This window comes from Sinocyclocheilus grahami, unplaced genomic scaffold (genome assembly GCF_001515645.1).
Source record: "Sinocyclocheilus grahami isolate Dianchi unplaced genomic scaffold, SAMN03320097.WGS_v1.1 scaffold1036.1, whole genome shotgun sequence".
In the NCBI taxonomy this organism is placed as follows: Eukaryota; Metazoa; Chordata; class Actinopteri; order Cypriniformes; family Cyprinidae; genus Sinocyclocheilus; species Sinocyclocheilus grahami.
In genome coordinates, this window is record NW_015506215.1 from 619,314 (window position 1) to 641,110 (window position 21,797).

A 21,797-nucleotide genomic window follows, 5' to 3' on the forward strand; every position below is an offset into this window, starting at 1 on the left:
CTCTGAAAGTTCAGATTTCCCTGCACTCCGGAACAGACCGTTCTACCTGGAGTTTCACTGTCAGACATGAAACTCTGCTCCAGGCCAGCGGCCCCTTACGGTTTGGCCATTCTGGCATTCCTGTGTAATTGTGCCACAGCTGTGGAGAGACGCTATTACATTGCAGCTGTTAATATTAACTGGGACTACACATCTGCCGGACAGCAAAGGTATGAAAAAGATCATTATTTGTTAGAATATAAATTGATTCAGTCTGATTGTTTGCCTTTTGCTTGTTTGTTTCTTGTATATCACAGATAAAGTCATTCACTATTGTAAAAATGTAACAAATAATTCAAACATATCTGTACTAAAACAGTTTATTAACTGACAAGAAATAGCATTCAAAGAAAATATTTTAAATGTATTCAATTTCATGAGTAAGGAAACATGAGGACATGTGACAAAGATATTTTATATGAAATACAAGTAACCCCAAATCAAACAAAATGTTAAACCAGCACCAAGAAACTACTGTAAAGTTTGTTAAAATAATATATAGTATATCTAAGATCAATTATGTCAAGACTTTATTCAAAATGTATAAATATGTCACCATGGTAATTATAGTAAATTGAAACCAAAACAACAAAAACAATTTTTGTTTCTTGAAATAAAATTAACTGAAATAAAATATTTCAAAACTTAAACTTATTTCATTGCTAAGGTAACATTTCTCACTTGCATTTAGTTTAACTTAATGTACTAAAATAATGACAAAAAACAACTAAATCTTTAAAATAGAAGGGAAATTAAAAGGAAAATGGAAAATATAAAACCAGTATTTCTATGATACTAGAATAAAACTGCATTTTCACACAAATGGGAGTTGTTTTGTGTTTTTTGTTTTTGCTCATCTAAGAGATGTATTTATTGATGGTTGTTGTTGTATTCCAGGACTGGGCCGTCATATAAAAAGCTTGTATACAGGGAATACAATGAGGGATTCACACAGGCGAAAACACATCCCTTGTCCTCAGGTATTTTGCATAGCAAAGATGATGTCTTTGTTTCAACATTAAAATCCACAAGTCCTTATGCATAAGTCATTTACGTTACAATTACATGAACTTTTAAATCATGATTATTTGAAACTAATGTTCTAGGGTTACTTGGGCCGACACTGCGAGGACAAGAGGGTGACACAATCATTGTCACGTTCAAGAACATGGCAGATAATCCCTGCAGCATCCACCCACATGGCATTGCTTACGGGAAGCAGTCAGAGGGTGTGTGTTCTGATATGATTGCGGTAACAATATAAGTGACGCAAGAGATTTGTAACATACAGCACACTAGTAACAAAGTAAAAAAATAGACACTGTGCTATGAAATAACAGACAGATACATTTCTAGAGGAATGTTGTTTAGAGGACATTATGGATTATTTTAGTGCTCATCATTTAGCTGAGTAAACACTTTGCGTAACACAAACATCTGTGTTTGATTTCTTTGGAAATATTAACCCAAGATACAAATTAACCACAGGCTGTACCTAAGTCCAAAGCAGTGAGTCTCTGATAAATATTTACAGATACACTATCCTCATTTTTTTCTAAATGTAAAATCTTTATTTATTTTTTTCCTAAGATAAATTGATGTTGGTTTTATTGTAATAAACACCATCTGAAGCTGCATCCTTCTCACACTGCTAACGTTCCCATTTAGGATCTTTATACTTTGACAACACGTCACTCTATGAGAAAGAAGATGACGTAATTTTACCCGGCCAAGAGCACACATACCATTGGGAGGTGACGTCTGAGGTGACCCCTATGGCTGCGGACCCCCCATGCATCACCTACACATACCTTTCCCACTTTGACATAGTCAAGGACTACAATACAGGGTTAATAGGTACAATGCTGATCTGCAAGAAAGGTATGTGAGGCAAAAACAAGATCCTGGATTTACAATGGGATGTTTATTATGACATTTATGCTTAGATGGGTTAAGATGCCCAACTTTAATTTTCCTCTTGACCACTAAATCTCATCTCAACACATTTACTGAACGGATGTGCTCTTATTTATTATGACTCGTCATGTGAACACCAACATTTGTTAATTATATGAGATCTCTATTTCTTTTATAATTTTTTTATTTACGTTGGATTATATTGATCTTTTAATTTCTTTTATGTTGCTGGGTAGATTACTTACAAATTGTAGTCCGTTACTGATTCCAAATTACATGAGAAAAATTGTAGTGAGTAAAGTAATCTATTACATAATTTTAGATAATATAATCAGACTACTTTTTAATTACTTCTAGATTACTTTGGACCTCATCTCATTGAACTCAATTTTCACATTGATTTAAATAGGATAATCTTGTACCATATCGATATTAAAATACTAAGAGTAAGAAAATATATTCATTTTGTTGTAATTAATAACATGAAGTGCATTGAACATTACATTATGTCAATGTTTCCCAAACTGGGGTTCATAAAGGAACTCCAGGGGGTTTGTGTTTTTAATGAAAAGCTAATAATGAATGAAATTATAAAATAAAGCATTTAAAATAACATCAATAAAATAAAAAAAAACACTTACTCAATTTTTTTTATATTTAATTTGTTTACCTGCATGTCATGTGACCATTAAATGATGTCAGAGAGCCTTAAACATGCAAATGTGATATTCTAAGTACAAGTACTTAGATTTGTACAGTAACATATATTTTATTTAAGTGAATTTGGCTAAAAGGCTGCCAGCGGTATGTGGGTATGAACATTTTTTAAATATAGGCTTTAAAATGGAAAAGTGGATTTAAAGTGGATTTACAATCGACTTTAGCATGCTAAAGACTCTATATATAGTGAAATCAATATTGGAATATTTTACTAGTAATAATATAATTGTACACTGAAATAAAAAAAGTATCTAATAATAATAATTTCATTTTACTGAATAACAATGATTTAATTTCTCAAAAAAAACTAAAATAATATAATATCTAAAATAATCTTGATTTCTTTGCTTTTCAAATGTCATTTTTTTCCAATTCTCATTTATTTGCCTGTGAATCCTTGCAGACCAATTATGGAATTCAAGCTGTGATTTTTGACGAAAACTAATTATTCAATTAAAATGCAGATGTGTCTATTTATTTACCTTAATAAAATAATACACTGACTGAATGATGCATCATTATCATGTACATGCTGAACTCATGTTACAGTGTAGTACTGTAAATGTACACCATTCTTATGGGACTTCTTTCCCCAGCTTAACCTATACAGTTTGAGTTTCCCAGAAATTACGCAACTATAAACAGCTCTGTTTGTCTAGACGATTAATGTGTCTTTGTCCCACAGGCACGCTAGACGGCTCCGGAAATCAGATTAATTTCCATCAGGAGGCTGTGCTGTTGTTTGGAGTGTTTGATGAGAACAAGAGCTGGTACAGCACCGGGGGCCCTGAGCAGGCACACAATGTGAAATACACTATAAATGGCTACACAAATGGCTCGGTACCAGGTTGGTTTGATATTTTTCACACATAACATATCATTTCTGCAAATCTACTGAGGTGTAAAGTTCCTCCTTGTCGTCCCCCAGATCTGGACATCTGTGTCCACTCCAAAGTCAGCTGGCACCTGCTGGGAATGAGCTCTGAGCCAGAGCTCTTCTCTGTACACTTCAATGGGCAAGTACTGCTGCACGATGGCCACAAAACCTCATCTGTTGGCATCATTAGTGGAACTGCCACCAGTGCCAGTATGAATGGTATCCACCCCGGCCGCTGGCTTATTTCCTCTCACATTAGCAGGCACTTGGAAGGTAAAAACTGCCAGAGAAACCACAAGATTTCATGAATTATTAATATATACAGTCTCTACGTCATAGCTTTGTAGAATCACTATTAATGCTGACAGTTTGTACTTTATAAAAATGATTATATGTTGATGTCATATTTGCAGCTGGTTTGCATGGATACCTAAATATCAAGACGTGTGATGAGTACACAGAACCAAAAAGACGACTTACAATCCAACAGAAACAAGAAAGCCAAGAGTGGACCTACTACATAGCAGCAGAAGAGATGATCTGGGATTATGCTCCAAATATGCCAGAAAACATGGATGGGTATGTGCATCGTGATTCATCAATAGGACATGCCTTTGCGTGAGCTCCCTTCTAATGTTTAATCCCACTTTTATCCACTCAGGGATTTCCGATCAAAATATTTAAAGCAGGGGCCTCAGCGAATAGGTAAAAAATACAAAAAAGCAGTATTTACTCAGTATAAAGATGGCGCATTTAAAGAGAGAGCAGAAGACAAGCAGAGAAAGAAAGAGCTTGGGATTCTTGGGCCAGTGATAAGAGCTCAAATCAGAGATGTCATAAAGGTATAAGGCTTCTCACATAATCACAGCTCTAATAATTACTATTTTATTTATTCTTTTGGGTTAAGAGCATTTTTAATGTTTCTGGTCAGGATGCATGATGATTGTAATGTTGTTTCTATAGATTGTCTTTAAAAACAAAGCATCACGTCCGTACAGTATCTATCCTCATGGACTGACCATTGATAAAGCAGCAGAAGGAGCCAGTTATCCTGCAGAAGGTTTGTTTGATATCTATTAATTTATATTCATCAATTCTACACTGTAAAAAAAGTTCCGTAAAATTTACGGTAAAAAAAACGGCAGCTGTGGTTGCCGGAATTTTACCGTAAAAAATATGGTAGCAACGTTTTAGGTTTTACGGTTTTAACTTAAATCTACAGTTAAATACCGTATTTTCATTAACTGATATAATGTTAATATACCAACCTATTGAAGTACTGAAATCTGTTTTGCACCTTTGTAATACACTGATAACCACCAAATGCAGGTGGTGATGAGAAAGTCACATGATGAACCAAAACCCATCACAAGCAGCTTTTAGATAATAACATATATAGAAGGTGCACTGTGTCATTCACACAAATACCAAACACCATCATGGTAACTGAAATAATGCAATAAACATTCATTTAACAGCATTAGGTGTAACACACAACCCTAATATACAAAACTGATCAGAAAAAACTAAGAAGAAACAGTTATTTCAACAAAAAAACATCAAATTTGAAATGTAACACAGGGAATTCTGGGAATGTCAATTTACGGTTAATCACTGTAAATTGTACGGTCTTTTTCACTTCTAAAAACGGTATACTACCATAAAATTAATGTCCAATGTACAGTTTTTCACCGTACACTCTTAAAAATAAAGGTGCTTCAAAAGGTTCTTCAAGCGATGCCATAGAAGAACCATTTTTGGTTCCACAAAGAACCATTCAGTCAAAGGTTCTTTAAAGAATCATCTCTTTCTTACCTTTTTATAATCTGAAGAACCTTCTTTCGCCACAAAGAACCTTTTGTGAAACAGAAAGGTTCTTCAGATGTTAAAGGTTCTTTATGGAACCATTTAGACAAAAAGGTTCTTCTATGGCATCGTGAAGCACCTTTATTTTTAAGAGTGTATATAGTAGGGGAATTTACCGTTAACCATGTAACAGGTTTTTACTGTAGAATTTTTACAGTCTTTTACCGTTAAATTCATGGTCATTTTTACAGTGTACACTATACATGCATAAAATTCATATATGCCTCTTTATTTAAATCAGCAGACAACATTATGAGAAGAAATGTGCTGACATCTCTAACAGGGCTGCAGGATGTATTGGAATAAAACTGAAGACACGAGATGGCTTAGTGTGATTATCAAATCATGAAGGCTGCAACATACATGTTGCATGCGTCAGGGAAGTGCTGCACTGTGCTCATGATCTGGTATTTGTTTCAGCGTCTCAAAGCGGTTTGTTTCGTTTACTGTGACACAAGCTGCTCTGATACACTGAAAACAAACAGTTATGAGCTGCACACAAGTAAATGCTCCACTCTGAAACAATGCATAGTTATTGAAATCAAAGCCGTTGTGATTTGATAATCGCAAACCACAAAAATAAATGCTAGATGGCTTAATGATTAAAACTTATGAAAATTATGGAGTAAATACTCACTTTTTATTTTACAGTGCAATATTAAAATATTGTTCTTATTTTGTTCAATATTTTTATTTAATAATAATCACAGTAAAATCATAATTATTATTATTTTTATTATTAGTCATACTGAATGCATCAAAAACAGTGGGAATGTGGCCTTTGAAGATGCTGACATACTGAAATATCTTTGAGTTGGTCCTTGCAAAGAGTATGCCCATTCAGCTTTTTTAATATTTATTAAAATTTTCTATACAAATGCATCAATTATTATTATTATTAATATTAATTTTTTTTAAATATAGCTATTCAAGTCATCTGGTGAAAAATGTATCTTAGCATATACGTAAAATACAAAATAACACAATCTCAGTTTTTTCCAATTTCATGCAGCCCTAATCTAAGTCCTTATCAATGAAAAGATACCTGTAAAATCATAAAACAAAAAAGTAAGCATGACTGATATGAGAAAAAATTTATTTAAATAAAATTGCTGTTCATTTGAAAGGGAACCAGACACACGGGATTCAACCAGGTGAGATTTATACATATACATGGAGTGTGTCTGAGGAAGATACACCAACGGACAGTGACCCCAGATGTCTGACCAGGATGTACCACAGTGCAGTGGACACTCCACGAGACATTGCTTCTGGTCTTGTGGGTCCTCTTCTCATCTGTAAGAGCCAGTCCCTCAACAAAAAGAATGTCCAGGTAACTGCTTTTCATTTGCAATATACAGTAATAGGCCACTGAGTCAGAGTCAAATGACTCAAATGGTTGAAATGAAACTAATGAATCATTTCTATACAATATCACTGTTTAAGGCACTGAAACACCTTCTATTGGAAGGCTGTTCCAAACCGTAGGCAGCAAAGTAATTGTGCCTTATATGCTACCTTTTCTGCACAAAATATAGGGCAGCATTTTATGTTTCTTCACAGATAAGGCAAAACTGAGGAAAATGAAATCCAGCGCAGAAATGATAAATACAGCTACATGGATCTATTTTGATTTGGATTACTGAATTAAAAATGCATCTATTACTGTTATTTCACACATCTATAATTGCTATTTCAACCAATATTTGAGTGGTATATGCATTTTTTGTGCTTAAAGTTTCACAATCTTAGCTTAGTGACAAGCCAACATCAAAATGCGAGTAACACTTAATGGAGTTGCCACTTTTGTAGAGTGTTCTGAATAACTAAATTATGAAGTTTGACTGTATGATGGTTAACATGCTGCCTAAATAGCAAAGCAGCTCACTTAGTTTTGGATACTGAAAGCATTTCTCTTTTTTAGCTGAAAGCAGACAAAGAACAGCATGCCATGTTTACTGTTTTTGATGAGAACAAGAGCTGGTACCATGATGAGAACATTAACACATACTGCAGTGACCCCAAAAGAGTTAAAAGAGATGATCCAGAGTTTTATAAATCCAACGTTATGCACAGTGAGTGATTTTCTGATATTTATCATATTAGTGTTGTTGATTCATATTTGGTACATGTATTTATTGCATCAACTTTTACAGCAATCAATGGCTATGTATATGAAAGTGGCCAAGAATTGGGATTTTGTAATGGTGAAATCGTGACTTGGCATGTGTCAAATGTTGGTGAACAAGATTACATCCAGACTGCTACTTTTTATGGCCATACATTTGAGCTAAAAAACAGAGAACAGGATTTGCTCAGTCTATTTCCCATGACTGGTGAAACTATCACTATGAACATGCTTAATATAGGTGAGTTTCCAAAGGATTTAATTCAATTTTAAGACATTGTCACTGACTATACAAAGAAATACATATAACAAAAACTATGAATTTAAACTCAACATTCTTCACTTTATAGGTATTTGGCTTTTAGCATCACTGAACTCTCACGATTCCACTAAAGGGATGAGGGTAAAATTCAAGGACCTTGAATGCTTCAGAGATTACGTTATGGAATATGATTATGAACCAGAAAAATTCACTGTATGGAAACCTGTGTCCATCAGTGATATTAAAAAAGAGGAACCAAAACAAATAAACCCTATCATGGTTGACGAGGACACCGAAATTTATGCAGAAGAATTTGGTTTGAGGACGTTCAAAAACTTTAAAGATGACGTTGAGTTAATTGACTTTTCGATACTAGACATTGACGATGGTTTATTGCCGACTATTGAGACAAAAAGCCCAGCCTCAAGTGACGAGTTGGACAAATCACACAATACTACATTTGGATCTTTCAATCAGATTCATGGTTTATCAGCTGACGAGGCTGGTTTGGACAAGAGACAATCTTCAAATAAAGTCTTGAATGAAAGCACAGAAGAGGCATTGCTAGGGATGGCAAGCATTTTTGATTCCAAACCAGAAGTCATGTCAAACAATGACACGGACAGTATTATCTCACATTTTCCAGTTGTAGAAAGAAAGGTCCGCAATGTACCTACAAAGCCAGTGAATGAAATGGAAAGTGTCTCTACAAATGTTACTCTGGATATTGAAATAAATACCAACATAGTAGAAAATGTCAGTTCATCATTAGAGGCAGACAGTGTATCTGTGAATACTACTCATTCTCCAATCATTGAAACCAACATCACCCACACAATGAATGAAATACAAATTTTCCCCACTAATACCAGTATCACTTCATCTGATGCTCCAGTTGGTGACAGAAACATTACCATGGAAGGTGACAGTCCATCTCTAAATTCTTCTGAATCAAACCTCTTGCTTTCAAACCAAACCTTAGAAAACAAAACAGTAATTCAAGAAGAGGCAAACACTAAAAATAACACTGACTTGGATGGTGACCGTGATAGTTCGGGTCACTTCTTCATATACCATGTGCCTAGTCCTGATTCTCTCTCCAACAGCTCAGAGACCCAAACTGAGGAGGATTTTGTGCTTCTGGATGGTGGTCATCCCTCGGAAGTTTCAACAGATTATAAGACTCTAGTAGAATATAATGTCTCACCAACGGACACACCAGAGGAGATTGGTGAATTAACTGAAAACACAACAAAGATTCAAGAACTCAACAGCACAAAGGTGAATTACACCGGTGAGATGTTTTCGCAGGTAAATTCTGAAACTGAGAGCATTTTTAATCTCGGTTTGTCTTCGCCTTTGAGAAACAGCACTTTGCAAAGCAACGAGTCTGAATCTTCAAATGCAACTTTGTCTGATTTCAGTCTTGACCTTGAATCTGAAATAACAGAGAACAGAACATCACCCACTAATGTTACAATGAAATCTCATAGTGAAATTTTAAGAAATGCATCAGAGCTCTTTTCTTCAGACAGTACGAAGAACGTGTCCTTTTCTCTTGGCTCTTTCAATGTTTCATCCACGAAAAACGGCTCGGAAAGCGAAAGTGAAGAGGAAGTAGTCATCTATCTGAAGAACAATCACAGCGAGGCCATACTCACATCTCATCTCGATCCAAAAGAAGAGCACTGGGGTTATGAAGGCAACCATGAACTGGTTCATATGGAAATCCCAGATCACATGAACAAATACATCTCAGACAAGTCTGCAGCAAATTCAAATAAACCAAAGACTGAAAAGAAAAAAAAAGTAGTTCACCAGAGGGTAAAGCCGAGAAAGGGATATGGCATGAAGACAAAGAAAAGGAAAGAGTATAGGCCACAGCCACGTTCTGATGTTTCTCCAAAGGGTTTTTCTCCAAGAGGTTTTGGACCTTCTTGGTTGACCCCAAGGGGAAGCAGGCCTATCTCTAGCGAGGACGACCTGATGGGGAAATCCATCGTCATAGGAGTGCCAAGACGCGATTTCAATGATTATGAGTTATATGTTCCAAAAAATGAGCAGAGTGAAGATTTTGATGGTATAGTTGATCACCCAGAAGAATATGAATATGTAGAGTACAAAGACCCTTATAGCAAAACAGCGGATGTTCAAAGCCCAGCGCTTGATGTAACATCCCAGCATTTCTTAAAAATTGCTGGAGACAAGAATACCAGAACTTTTTTCATCTCAGTTGAAGAGGAAGAATGGGATTATGCTGGTTACGGTCAGAGGTACTGTTGGCATCATGTATTTCAAATAATCCACATTTTGCATTTCTAGAAACAAAAAGCATGAATATATGAATCTAAAAGAGTATAACCCATTTGCGAAATCACTTTTATGTTTGCAAAGGAGGCTTGATAAATCATCTCAAAACGAGAGACCCACATCTTTCAAAAAAGCGGTGTTCAGAAAGTACCTGGACAGCACCTTTAGTATCCGAGACATCCGAGGGGAAATGGATGAACACCTGGGAATTCTGGGTCCGGTCATTAAAGCTGAAGTTGATCAGACTGTTATGGTAGACCACTGAATATGTGAACATACTTGTGTACAAATGAAAATTAGAAGCAAATCATATGACAAAAACATAAAAAATTACATTCCTGTTTTTCGTGCTAGGTATTTTTCAGGAACCTTGCCAGCCGTAAGTACTCTTTGCATGCAAATGGAGTCAAGTATTTAAAACAAATGGAAGGCCTGAGTTACGATGATCAGTCACCGTACTGGTACAAACAGGACGATGCCGTACAACTCAACAGCACCTTTATCTACATGTGGACTATAAATTCCAAATCTGGACCTCAAAATAATGAATCTGACTGTCGAACGTGGACTTACTACTCTGCAGTGAATCCAGTAAGCATGAATGCTTCTTAATTTTCCACTTAACTAAAGATTGCTCCATGAGGGCTGTCCATAACTCAATTTGAATACAAACAGGTGCCAAATAACTATTATTAATTTTGACTTACAATTAAATAATTTTCTTGCATAGGAGAGAGATATAAACTCTGGGCTGATTGGACCGCTTCTGGTGTGCAGGAAGGGTACCCTGGATAAAAAGCCTCTGGACAGAAGAGAGTTTGTCCTGCTCTTTATGACGTTTGATGAGAATAAGAGCTGGTACTACGAGGAGAATCGGGAGAGGATTGAAAGGAAAAACAAAAGAGCAGTCATGGATCCAAATTTTAAAAATTATTTAAAGTTTGACGGTAAGAAAACTGTTTCTCCTCAGCTTTTTTAGCGCCATTATTTTAATTATAATGGAGTATTTATACCACAGTCATTATCATTGGATTAAAACTAAATAAATTGGAGCAAGTATTGAGACCATTAAAAATATTGCTTTACATAAACTTACTTGACAAATTTACATCTGTTATATCTGTTTTTTGTCAGCTATCAATGGTATTATCTACAGTCTCAAAGGACTGCGAATGTACACAAATCAGCTAGCGAAGTGGCATCTGATCAACATGGGCTCTCCCAAAGACCTCCACAGTGTCCATTTCCATGGTCAAACGTTCATAAATAAGGAATTAAAGGACCACCGTCAGGGAGTTTACCCACTTTTACCAGGTGTGTAGTGGTGTTAGAAGATACTTACTTACCTAGATGATCTAGAAAGGCCATTCACACTCAGATCCCATCATTTAGGTGGATTTGCCACACTGGAAATGTTGCCTTCAAAGCCTGGTCTCTGGCAGCTGGAGTCTGAAGTTGGACTCTCACAGCAGAGGGGAATGCAGACGTTATTCCTTGTGTTAGACAACGGTATCATATACAGTAATTTATCATGCTGATCTTATTACAAGAAAACAATTGATTCTGTCAGGTCTTAAAATCTTACCTGGTCTGTTTTGCAGTCTGTGATCATCCTCTTGGTCTCATCTCTGGAACTGTGAAAGATGAACACATATCAGCATCTGACTCTAGAGGTAGGATTTGAAAGTAGCCTATAGCTTTTTATGTAGCATAGTCAGGGTCACATTATTAACACATTTAAAACTGTTTTTAAGGACAATGGTATCCTCATTTGGCCAGACTACATAATACAGGGAAATACAATGCATGGAGTACAACAAAGACAGGACAGCACATTCAGGTAACCACTCATAATGGTGTGCAGACAATTAGCCCATAAATAAAGAAATGCTAATGACTAGTTACTTGAAGAGGTTGTATCCTGTATTCCAGGTGGACTTCCAGAGGCCGGTAGTGATTAGTAAAGTTGCCACACAGGGAGCCAAGCAATTGTTAAAACATAATTTTGTGCTGAACTACACCATTTCCTACAGCACTGATAAAAAGAAGTGGACTTTCTACAAGGGAGACAGCGATACCGTCAGAAAGGCAAGTGACTATTTCTGTGTGGTTATAAAGTGAATGCACATATCAGCATAAGGATCTGTTCACAACGTTCCACTGCACAGCATTTTAGTTGTTTTTCTATGTAAACATGCAGAGACCAATGGTTCGCAAACAGGGGGCCTCAGTAAACTTGCCTTAAGACAACTTCAAATTATTTAAAATGAGAAAACACAAGCTAAAACAACTAAAAACCAAGATATTTATAATTTTAATTGACCTCCTCAACAACAGTTTGCTTCCTTTGACGAACCAGGGTTCCCACAGTCTTGGAAAACCCAGACTGCCTATTTAATGTAGTGTTATTTCTAGACCTGGTACAAAGTAATGTTAACTCACAAAATCTAACACCATGGACATTTGTATGATGAATATACATTACATTTACTAGTTATGTCAAGCTCTAAAAAAATTGGGGGACCAGATTGCAAGTAAAAAATATTCTTAATTCTTATTCAGTAAATCACAAACAACCTTAAGAGTCAAGAAAAACATGCATCTACTAAAACATACAATATCCTGAAATTGCATTATTTTAATTTAAATTTTAATCTTTTTAGTTTAATTTACAGAATCGAGAAGTGCCCATTGATTAAAATAGGTTTTGAATCCAAAACTAGGGCCAGGGGGCATTTGAACATTGGTTGAGAAGCACTGCACTACTAGACTGACGTCTTTATGTACCAAGACACTGCATCAAATTAATTGTTTAAACGTACCTAGGGATTTTAAACAAAATCAAAACATTCTGTGTGAACAGCCCATAAGATCTGCGCTGTGTTTTCCAATGCCCAACAGACTTTTGAAGGAAACAGTGAAGCTTATGACACGAAGGAGAATATATTTTTCCCACCTCTGATTGGTCGATATGTGAGGCTGTATCCTTTACATTTTTACAGCTACCCAACAGTCCGTTTGGAGTACTATGGTTGTGAGCTTGATGGTATGGACAAAAATTGTACAGATTTTGTTTTCTCATACTGCCTTATAAGACAAAATAAAGTTCAGCTCCATTGTACTAATCCACCTCATTGTGCTGGCAGGTTGCTCTGTGCCACTGGGAATAGAAAGTGGCCTCATTAAAGATGCTCAAATCACTGCCAGTTCTGTGGCCTCCAGTTGGTACTCTGGCCAGTGGCATCCTTGGTATGCACGCTTAAATAAATATGGGACCACCAATGCATGGCAAGCCAAGGTAACTAAGATATACCTCATGAATGAAACCCTTAAAGGTATTTACTCCACTTCAAACCTCAAGCCTCAATAAACTGTTTGCAATTGACAGAACAATGACATGCAGCCATGGATCCAGGTGGAACTCAAGGATATAAAGAAGATAACTGGAATTATAACACAGGGGGCCAAATCATTAGGCAATGAGATGTTTGTGACAGCATATTCTCTGGAGTACAGTGAAGACGGCAAGAGATGGACAAAGTACACGGATGATGAGGACTATGAACAAAAGGTAAGTGGTCTCACTTTTTGGGATTAGAACAAGTTTCTGCACAACATCTAACCACAGTGTTTTGTGTCTTAACATTGAGAAAAAAGTGTTTTCTTTTATTTTCACAGACATTTCAAGGCAACACAGATAACAATGGCCAAGTAAAGAACTACATCTACCCGCCAATATTTTCCAAATTCATCCGGATTATTCCAAAACAATGGCAGAAATCCATTACTATGAGAATTGAGCTGCTTGGTTGTGATTTTGAATAAACACTGTGCTTTCACGGATATGACAATAGTTTATATTTTATGTGTTGTAATTAAATATAATAAATGCAAAATCTTTTTTTTGTTTTTTCTTAAGGCGCATCTAAATAACTAAATATTTCCCAAAATGTTTTTATGTGTTCCTACAGTTTACAGCACGCATATGCCACCTAGTGTTGAATTAATGTCTGCTCGCTCTGGGTCAGCCCAACACACACACACACACACACACACACACGCCTTTATGCTTAGGTAGTATTAGACAGACAGACAGATAGTTTTCGTCAAATTGTTTTGCTGTTGTTTTAAGCATAGCTAAATCTCACTGTTAATTTTAACATGTGTAGATATTTTTGGTGGAACACAGACATAAAAAAACGTACAAAACGATTTTTGCAAGTATTATTCCCCATGAGAACATTGCAGAGCAGACTATATATAGCCGGTGAGAGAGACCCTCTGGACTGTCTGCAGTCGAGATGGAGGGAAGTTTTAAAGAGGAGGATTTCCGACGCCATTGTGACGTCAGCAGCCTGCCTCTTTATTCACCGCGGACCGCAGCGACCGCAGCAGCCGCAACAAATGAACATCCCTGGATCATTTAATACTTTGTAACTGCGTTGAAACTTTGAGCATGCGTCTCCGGAAAGCGTCTATGTTCCGCGAAAGCGTGAGAAAACAAACTCAGCATCTTGCAGGAGGTGAGAAAGTTTTTGGATTAAAGTTAGTCGTCGCAGACTAACAAAGCCAGCCGGAGAAAGTTACTAGTGCTGGACTACAGCTTGATATCGCCTGGCCTGGAAAACTGGTACGTTATCCTTGTATCTATCATTGCATTAGGATAAGCTATGCAATTTTGAATCGAAGTGGTCGGAAACACATTTTTGTGCAATGCAAAATATCGCTGTTGTTGGAAAAATAGAGAAAGAGTGCGTGCGCTTCGCACTCTCCGCTAGCTGATCACATTGCTATGGTTGTGCATCATGGTGAACGATTTATTGAAGAGGCATGACAGATGATCCACATCCAGTGGCCCCAAACGCATTTGGATGCTTGAGCTGCACATAAACTATATGAAATTCATTGCATTAGATTTGAACTTAAATGCAGCTACAGTAAATTTTTCCTTATGTTATATATTTGCCTGAAGAGTGCTATTTTGAGTATTATGTTATAATAATGCTAGGAGTATTATTTTTTTCTTATGTATTTGTTATCTAATGCAGTGATATATATTAAGTGTCTTAACATTTGTTCTGATTTTTTATTGTTTTTTATTATATGCTTTTATATTTTATATAATGATTTATGATTATTTTATTATTGTAGATGTAATGTTGTCTACAGTAAAGCTTGCATATTTTGTGTGCATATAGTTGTGAAACGTTTCATTTTAAATCCTGTGATTCTAAATTGGTAGAAGTCTTACTTAAAATCTGAGCACAGTCAGAGTTTTTCACAGCACAGCCCAGTTCTTAACAAACAGTGTATTGTAAGAATGTGTAATCCACGTTTGTACAATGTATTGTACAAACAAAATCAGCTTTACAGCTTTGTAGTGCTTTACAGGACACACTTGAATGAACCCACCACCACACCAGATCATTTCTTCATCTTGTAGCATTCAGATGTTCCAGACAGCTTTTATCAGACTGCATTTCCTCTCATATGTTGTAGTTTGTCAACATGTCTGTCCAGTCCTGGGTACCCAGCGGCCTCCCATAATGAACAGCTCTAAGAATGGGACAGCGGTGGCCAACTCCACTAACGGCCTGGACGACGATGGGCTTGTGGTCCTGGAGTCTGTCTCTATCATCATCATAGCAATACTGGCATGTCTGGGCAATCTGGTCATTGTGGTGACCCTATATAAGAAGCCCTACTTACTGACACCCAGTAACAAGTTTGTCTTCAGCCTGACTTTGTCCAATTTGCTGCTGTCTGTCCTAACGCTGCCCTTCGTTGCGGCCAGCTCGGTGCGTCGGGATTGGATGTTTGGAGTGGTTTGGTGTAACTTCACAGCACTGCTCCATCTACTTGTCAGCTCATCCAGCATGCTTACATTAGGAGCCATTGCCATTGACAGGTCAGTCGTTATGTTAGCATATCCTACAGTTTGAGAAATCCTTGTAAATAAGGGTTAATAGGACTGTTTATGATAAAGAAAAGGAACAGATGTCTAGTGTCAAAGTTTAAATTGAATGACTCTAAAAAGTGATAACATATTTTCCTTACTTATACATGCAAGTGTGCAGATCGTAGTATTGTTTTTTACATTTTAAAAAATATTTTTCAGTTTTTTACAAATATGAATAATTTAATAAGTAATAAATGTAATTTATGAAAGTCACACCACATGACATTTTACAGCCTGAACTAACCTTGCCGTGTCCAAAAAAGGTTACAATTATTAGCTAGATATTTTAAGAGTAATTGACCTTAACAAGGTCATAAAGGTTTGCAAACTTTACATTAAATATTAATAGAAAATCAATACAGAAATTAAAAACATTGTATCTATGAATTGCATTTTTTAAAAATGTGTTTTAAAATAAATTCATAAACTGACAGATACAAAAAGTTACTGTCATGTGATTGACCCATAAGCAAATATACTTGCTGTTTAGTCAATTGTTGTATTATGAAATCTCAAATTCCAAGTTAATTCAAGAACAATTCTTGGCAAAACTGTTTTTGACTGCTGTAATCAATGGCCATACTGTATTTTTTTTTAAAGCCTGTAGTTCACCATGACATTTAACTTGAGTCCAGTTTTGCTTGAACAGATCCACTGTTTTTATTAACAAGATGCACACTGAAAAATACCAGACCTATTTATCTTTATCAATACACAAACCTAGAAGCCACACTCTACTTTATTTCTGGCAGCTTGAGAGTCTTAGAGAAAGACCCCCTTGTCTTTCCATTGGCTAGTCATGTGTCTCTCACGAGGGAATTATTGAACTGTATCTGTTTTATATCAATATCCGTCTCATTCTAGGTACTACGCCGTTTTATATCCCATGATCTACCCCATGAAAATCACGGGAAACCGAGCTGTGGTTGTCATCGTTTATGTGTGGCTCCACTCCCTGGTCGGATGCCTGCCGCCACTTTTCGGTTGGTCCGCCTTTGAGTTTGACCGCTTCAAATGGACCTGTACAGTGGCTTGGCACGAGGAGATCAGCTATACTGCCTTCTGGGTTACATGGTGCTGCCTTCTGCCACTGGCGGCCATGCTGATCTGCTATGGCTTCATCTTCCGCGTGGCCCGCATCAAAGCTCGCAAGGTTTACTGCGGAAGTGTGGTGGTGCCTCACGAGGAGTCCAGTTCTCAGAAGAATGGTCGCAAGAACTCCAATACTTCCACATCTTCTACTGGAAGCCGCAAGAGCCTGGTTTACTCTGGGAGCCAATGCAAGGCCTTCGTCACCATTCTGGTGGTTCTGGGGACGTTTCTGACCACTTGGGGTCCATATGTGGTAGTTATCAGCACTGAAGCACTGTGGGGTAAAGACAGTGTTTCTTCACAGATGGAGACACTGGTCTCCTGGCTGTCCTTTACCAGTGCCGTGTGTCATCCACTTATTTATGGGTTGTGGAATAAGACCGTACGAAAGGAGCTGTTGGGCATGTGCTTTGGCGACCGCTACTACAGAGAGTCTTTTGTTATACGGCACCGGACCTCTCGTCTTTTTAGCATCTCTAACCGGATAACGGGTGAGCCTGCTGCTGCTGTTATTTGTATCCTGGTATTCTTCGTAATCTAATGTTTGGATGAGATGTCTGAGGATCTTTGTTGTTTGACAGATTTGGGAATGTCTCCTCACCTGACAGCCATGTTAGTGGGCGGTGGGCAGCTCCTGGGCCATGGAAGCAGCACGGGAGACACTGGCTTCAGCTACACCCAGGACTCAGGTAGACCTTCTGCTGTTTATAACACATGTCAGTTTAAAACAATTTAAGGGAATAATTTATCCAACAGTGAAGGCTGTCATCATTTACTTACCATCACATTGTCCCAAACTTAATTATGACTTCCTAGTTTCTTCTGTGGAACAAAAAAAAGGAGGTATTTTAGCATAATGTCTTGTAGTGACAATTCCTGTCAGTTTTAAAAAAGCACTATGTAAATACCACAAAAATAGTCCATGCCACTTGTGGGCTGTATTTCAAGTCTTCTGAAGCCATACTAGATCAATTTTGTATGAGGAACAGGCTGGCCAAAATTCATGTCGCTATTCACTGAAAATCTTCTCTTTCGTTGTAGTTCAATAACAACCTAAATAACTTCAAGTCTGTTCTTCACACAAAATCAAATGGCTTTAGAAGACTCGTATAATGAATGAACGTAAAAACATACTTTTGTGATACAGGTTTTATTATTATTTTTTTTTTTGAATCTCCCTATCATCCATTGCCTCCAAGTTTTGTTTTATGGAAGAGAACTGCACAAACTTTTTATCTAAATAAAAATCTCCTTTTTCTTGAAAATGTATTTCGGTGAGGCTGAGTAAATTGGAGGCAATATTTAATTTTTGAATTAACTTTTAAAAAGCCTTTAAAATAATAATTAATTATAATGATAACTTTTTTTGCAGGAATGCACAATATACTAGTACCATCTTGGATGGTATTGGTGATATATTTATCATTATCAGCTGTTATTGCGTATTTTACATTTGAATTTACCATCCTCTAATGCTTACTTAAAGTTGCTCTCTAAAAACACTAATAATTTAGTAACAGTTAAATGTAATTAGCAAACCTCGATATATACTATACATTATAATGTTGTGATGACTAAATTCACTTGTGTTTGACTGATTTTAGTAATTTACATTGACAAAACTAAATTGAATTTTAATAATTGTTTATCAGTATAGACCATGGTTTTAATATTGCTGCATCCTTACCGCTTTGAATACAAGGAAATCAAACAGAATCAACCCCCACAGCTCTTAGCAGTCAGCAGAGGTGGTTTATTGGCTTGAAGACTGTTGTTATCAGGGTGTGCCATTTGAGGAAACACAGAGCCCAAAAGTATCGCATAACAGACAGACGGCACTGCTCAGCGGCTCTCCCACAGTGTCCAGACTGGTGTGGGTGGGTGCTGTTGAGCAGTGTTAAAACTGATATTTGATTGAAAGATGCCTGCTGTGATTTACCCTCTAGCTACAGACGTCATGCTGTTGGATGGCTACACCTCAGAGCCCTCCCACTCAGCCCACTGTGCTGCCAATAAGAGGAGAAGTTCTGTCACATTCGAGGACCAAGTGGATCAGATGCCTAAAGGTATCTAACATGTTCTTATTTGACATCTAATGCTAAAATGTCTTTGTTAGTTGCAGTACAAAACCAAGCAAATAGAAAGTGGCTCTACAAAATTTTATTTGGCACCAGTTCTTTTAGGTTTAATATAATAAGTGCACTACTAATCAAATGTTAGGTGTCGGTAAGAAAAAGTGTTTTTATTTATTTATTTTTATAGGTTTTTTTTCTATGCTCAAGAAGCCTGAATTTATTTGATCAAAAATACAGTAAAAACAGTAACATTTGTATGATTATTACAATTTAAAATAACTGTTTTAAGATATGTTAAAATATAATTCAACCCTGTGATGGCAAAGCTGAATTTTCAGCAGCCATTACTCATGTGACATTATTCAGTGTCACATGATCCTTCAGAAATCATTCTAATATGCTGATTTGGTGCTCAAGAAACATTTCTAATTATTGTAATTGTTGAAAATGGTTGTTCTGCTTAATAATTAAAAAAGTGAAAAACATAAATTTTTTAGGGATCTTTGATAAAAAGAAAGTTAAAAAGAACAAAAATGTTACAAAAAGTATTTTATTTCAAATCAATGTAAAAGTCATTAGTCACTTTTGATCAATTTACTGCATCCTTGCGGAATATAAGTATTTATTTCTTTAATGAAAAGAAATCTTACATAAACGATACTATTCAAAAGTAAAAAAAAATAAATAAAAGTTATAGGCAAAAGTTAAAGTCTATCCCCCGGTTTCACAGACAAGGCTTAAGCCTAATCCCTGACTAAAATGTAAATCTGAGCTGTTTCAACTGAAAGAAACTTGCACTGACTGTTCTTAAAATATGCAAGTGCCTTTGTTTTGTCTCAAGATGCACACCAGTAATGTTTTTTCTAAGGTACGTTTATAAAAACTACTTAAATGTCCTAATTGACCTATTGCCTAATCCTGGCTTAACCTAAAACCTCTCTATGAAACCAGGCCTATGAGTGTTAACTTGAGATTAATGTGAAAGAGCACTTACTTTGTCTGTCATGGCCATGTTAAGCCATTAAAATTGGTCATTTTTACATGATACATTTAAGGAAATGTAGACTTACAAAATAACATTTGTTCATACTAGTTTATGTCTAGAACAGTAGTCCCACTTTAAAGTTTTGTACAGAAGAATCTTTATAATTCTGCTTTTCCATCTTGCCTCACAAACCTTCTTTGCAGAGACGCTTATAAATGGCAGTTTTGCAAATGGAGTAATTTTTTGTTAATCATCAGCATGTTATAGAGCTTTGACAAAGAAGCATCTTAAAATTTATTTTTCTCAAGGTGACCCCTTGGTAGTCCAAGTGACGGCAGACATCCATAAGTCTTTGGACAGCTTTGCGACTTCTTTGGCTAAGGCTATAGAGAACGATGCCAAGCTTCAACTCTTTGGGGAATGGACTCAAATTCCAACAAGTCTGTTCACAGTACGAAACACACAGAGAGCTCCCCGTTACCTGGATGGACAGAGACTCAGGATGGAAAGCATCGATGAAGGAATAGTTAAAGATGATGATGACGATGAAGAGCAAGAGGAAAAAATAGGGGACACTTCCGTGTAGTTCTTTGACTCGGTAAATGGACCAGATTGTGTAATCTGTAGCTTTTAAAGGTACAAGGAACACTTAAGATAAATGTTTACAGATATACAGTGATTTATGTGTAGTTTACATACTAGATCTGTCACTCACCAGAATAAGTTATGTTTTTGTAACATAAAAGTTATTGTAAAATCACGTACAGCCCTCATATACTGTCAGGTGTTTTGCCTGTGTTGGGTACTATGTGTATTATGTTTACTCTTTTCTTATAAGGAAACTGTAACCACTCATGCCCTGACTGTTTGTAAGAATGATTATCCTACAGCTCACTGTTTTAAGTTCAGGTCTATTAATATATTCTATTATTATAAGTACCACCAGGTTTATAGAAAATATACCAAATGTCTTTGGGGTTATTTTGATGTGGCCAAAAAAATACCCTTACGCCTTACAAAATATTTTTTTCAGGCATTGAATTAACATGTAAATGAGAGAGATACTGGGCATGATAAAGAGGTAGAATACCTCTTAAAATGCAGTTTTATCCATAGTATTTGGTGGAAAATCTGATTAAAATGTTTTGAATTAATGTAATGGTGCGAGAAAGCATCTGCAGTGTCATTACTGAAGTCACTGGTACAATTGCACTTGAAGATTTTGTTACGTTTGATCGGAGACTTCTCACATGTTTTTGTTCCTACTAGTTTTAGTATAGTTTGAAAATTTACTCAGTAAGGATTAATCATTCCTGTGGAATCTTCTTTTCTTTTTCTTTTTTGCATCATGCCAAGTCAGTTATATACGAATATTAATAGGCCTCTTTGTCATTTGCAGCGCTCCTTCTGGCTGCACTATTTGTTTGCAAACCACAGCACATAATGCTTTTTTTATTTGTACTGTGTTATTAAATTCTTTATGGGTATCCAACAAGCTTTCAGTCATGTTTTGATTGAATCACAAACATATTTAATGTCTCTGGTACATGGATTGAAAAGGAACCGG

General features: G+C 36.3%; 2 protein-coding genes across 2 annotated transcripts; both read left to right on the forward strand.

Annotated features, from left to right (window-relative positions):
- f5 (coagulation factor V) lies at positions 1-13,967 on the forward strand. The gene is made up of 25 exons (XM_016251297.1): positions 1-209; positions 937-1,019; positions 1,146-1,268; positions 1,708-1,920; positions 3,362-3,523; positions 3,605-3,826; positions 3,967-4,132; positions 4,215-4,395; positions 4,517-4,613; positions 6,547-6,752; positions 7,344-7,494; positions 7,576-7,788; positions 7,898-10,082; positions 10,204-10,372; positions 10,474-10,710; positions 10,850-11,066; positions 11,254-11,433; positions 11,512-11,628; positions 11,721-11,792; positions 11,874-11,959; positions 12,052-12,207; positions 13,021-13,165; positions 13,266-13,417; positions 13,508-13,690; positions 13,798-13,967. The coding sequence occupies exons 1-25, from the start codon at positions 67-69 to the stop codon at positions 13,942-13,944; spliced, it is 6,006 nt and encodes a 2,001-aa protein (XP_016106783.1). The 5' UTR covers positions 1-66; the 3' UTR covers positions 13,945-13,967.
- Positions 13,968-14,035: 68 nt separating this feature from the next.
- On the forward strand, positions 14,036-21,720 carry gpr161b (G protein-coupled receptor 161b). The gene is made up of 6 exons (XM_016251298.1): positions 14,036-14,749; positions 15,619-16,027; positions 16,943-17,661; positions 17,752-17,859; positions 19,117-19,236; positions 20,539-21,720. Exons 2-6 carry the CDS (start codon positions 15,666-15,668, stop codon positions 20,814-20,816), a joined length of 1,587 nt encoding a protein of 528 aa, XP_016106784.1. The 5' UTR covers positions 14,036-14,749; positions 15,619-15,665; the 3' UTR covers positions 20,817-21,720.
- The last annotated feature ends 77 nt before the right edge of the window (positions 21,721-21,797 follow it).

Bases quoted from the DNA above. Each gene is read 5' to 3' on its own strand.
- gpr161b (XM_016251298.1), top strand. From the start codon at position 15,666: ATGAACAGCTCTAAGAATGGGACAGCGGTGGCCAACTCCACTAACGGC. The intron at 17,860-19,116 runs GTAGACCTTCTG...TTTACCCTCTAG, and splicing joins CAGCTACACCCAGGACTCAG to CTACAGACGTCATGCTGTTG. The intron at 19,237-20,538 runs GTATCTAACATG...ATTTTTCTCAAG, and splicing joins AGTGGATCAGATGCCTAAAG to GTGACCCCTTGGTAGTCCAA.
- f5 (XM_016251297.1), top strand. From the start codon at position 67: ATGAAACTCTGCTCCAGGCCAGCGGCCCCTTACGGTTTGGCCATTCTG. The intron at 1,921-3,361 runs GTATGTGAGGCA...TTTGTCCCACAG, and splicing joins AATGCTGATCTGCAAGAAAG to GCACGCTAGACGGCTCCGGA. The intron at 3,827-3,966 runs GTAAAAACTGCC...TCATATTTGCAG, and splicing joins CATTAGCAGGCACTTGGAAG to CTGGTTTGCATGGATACCTA.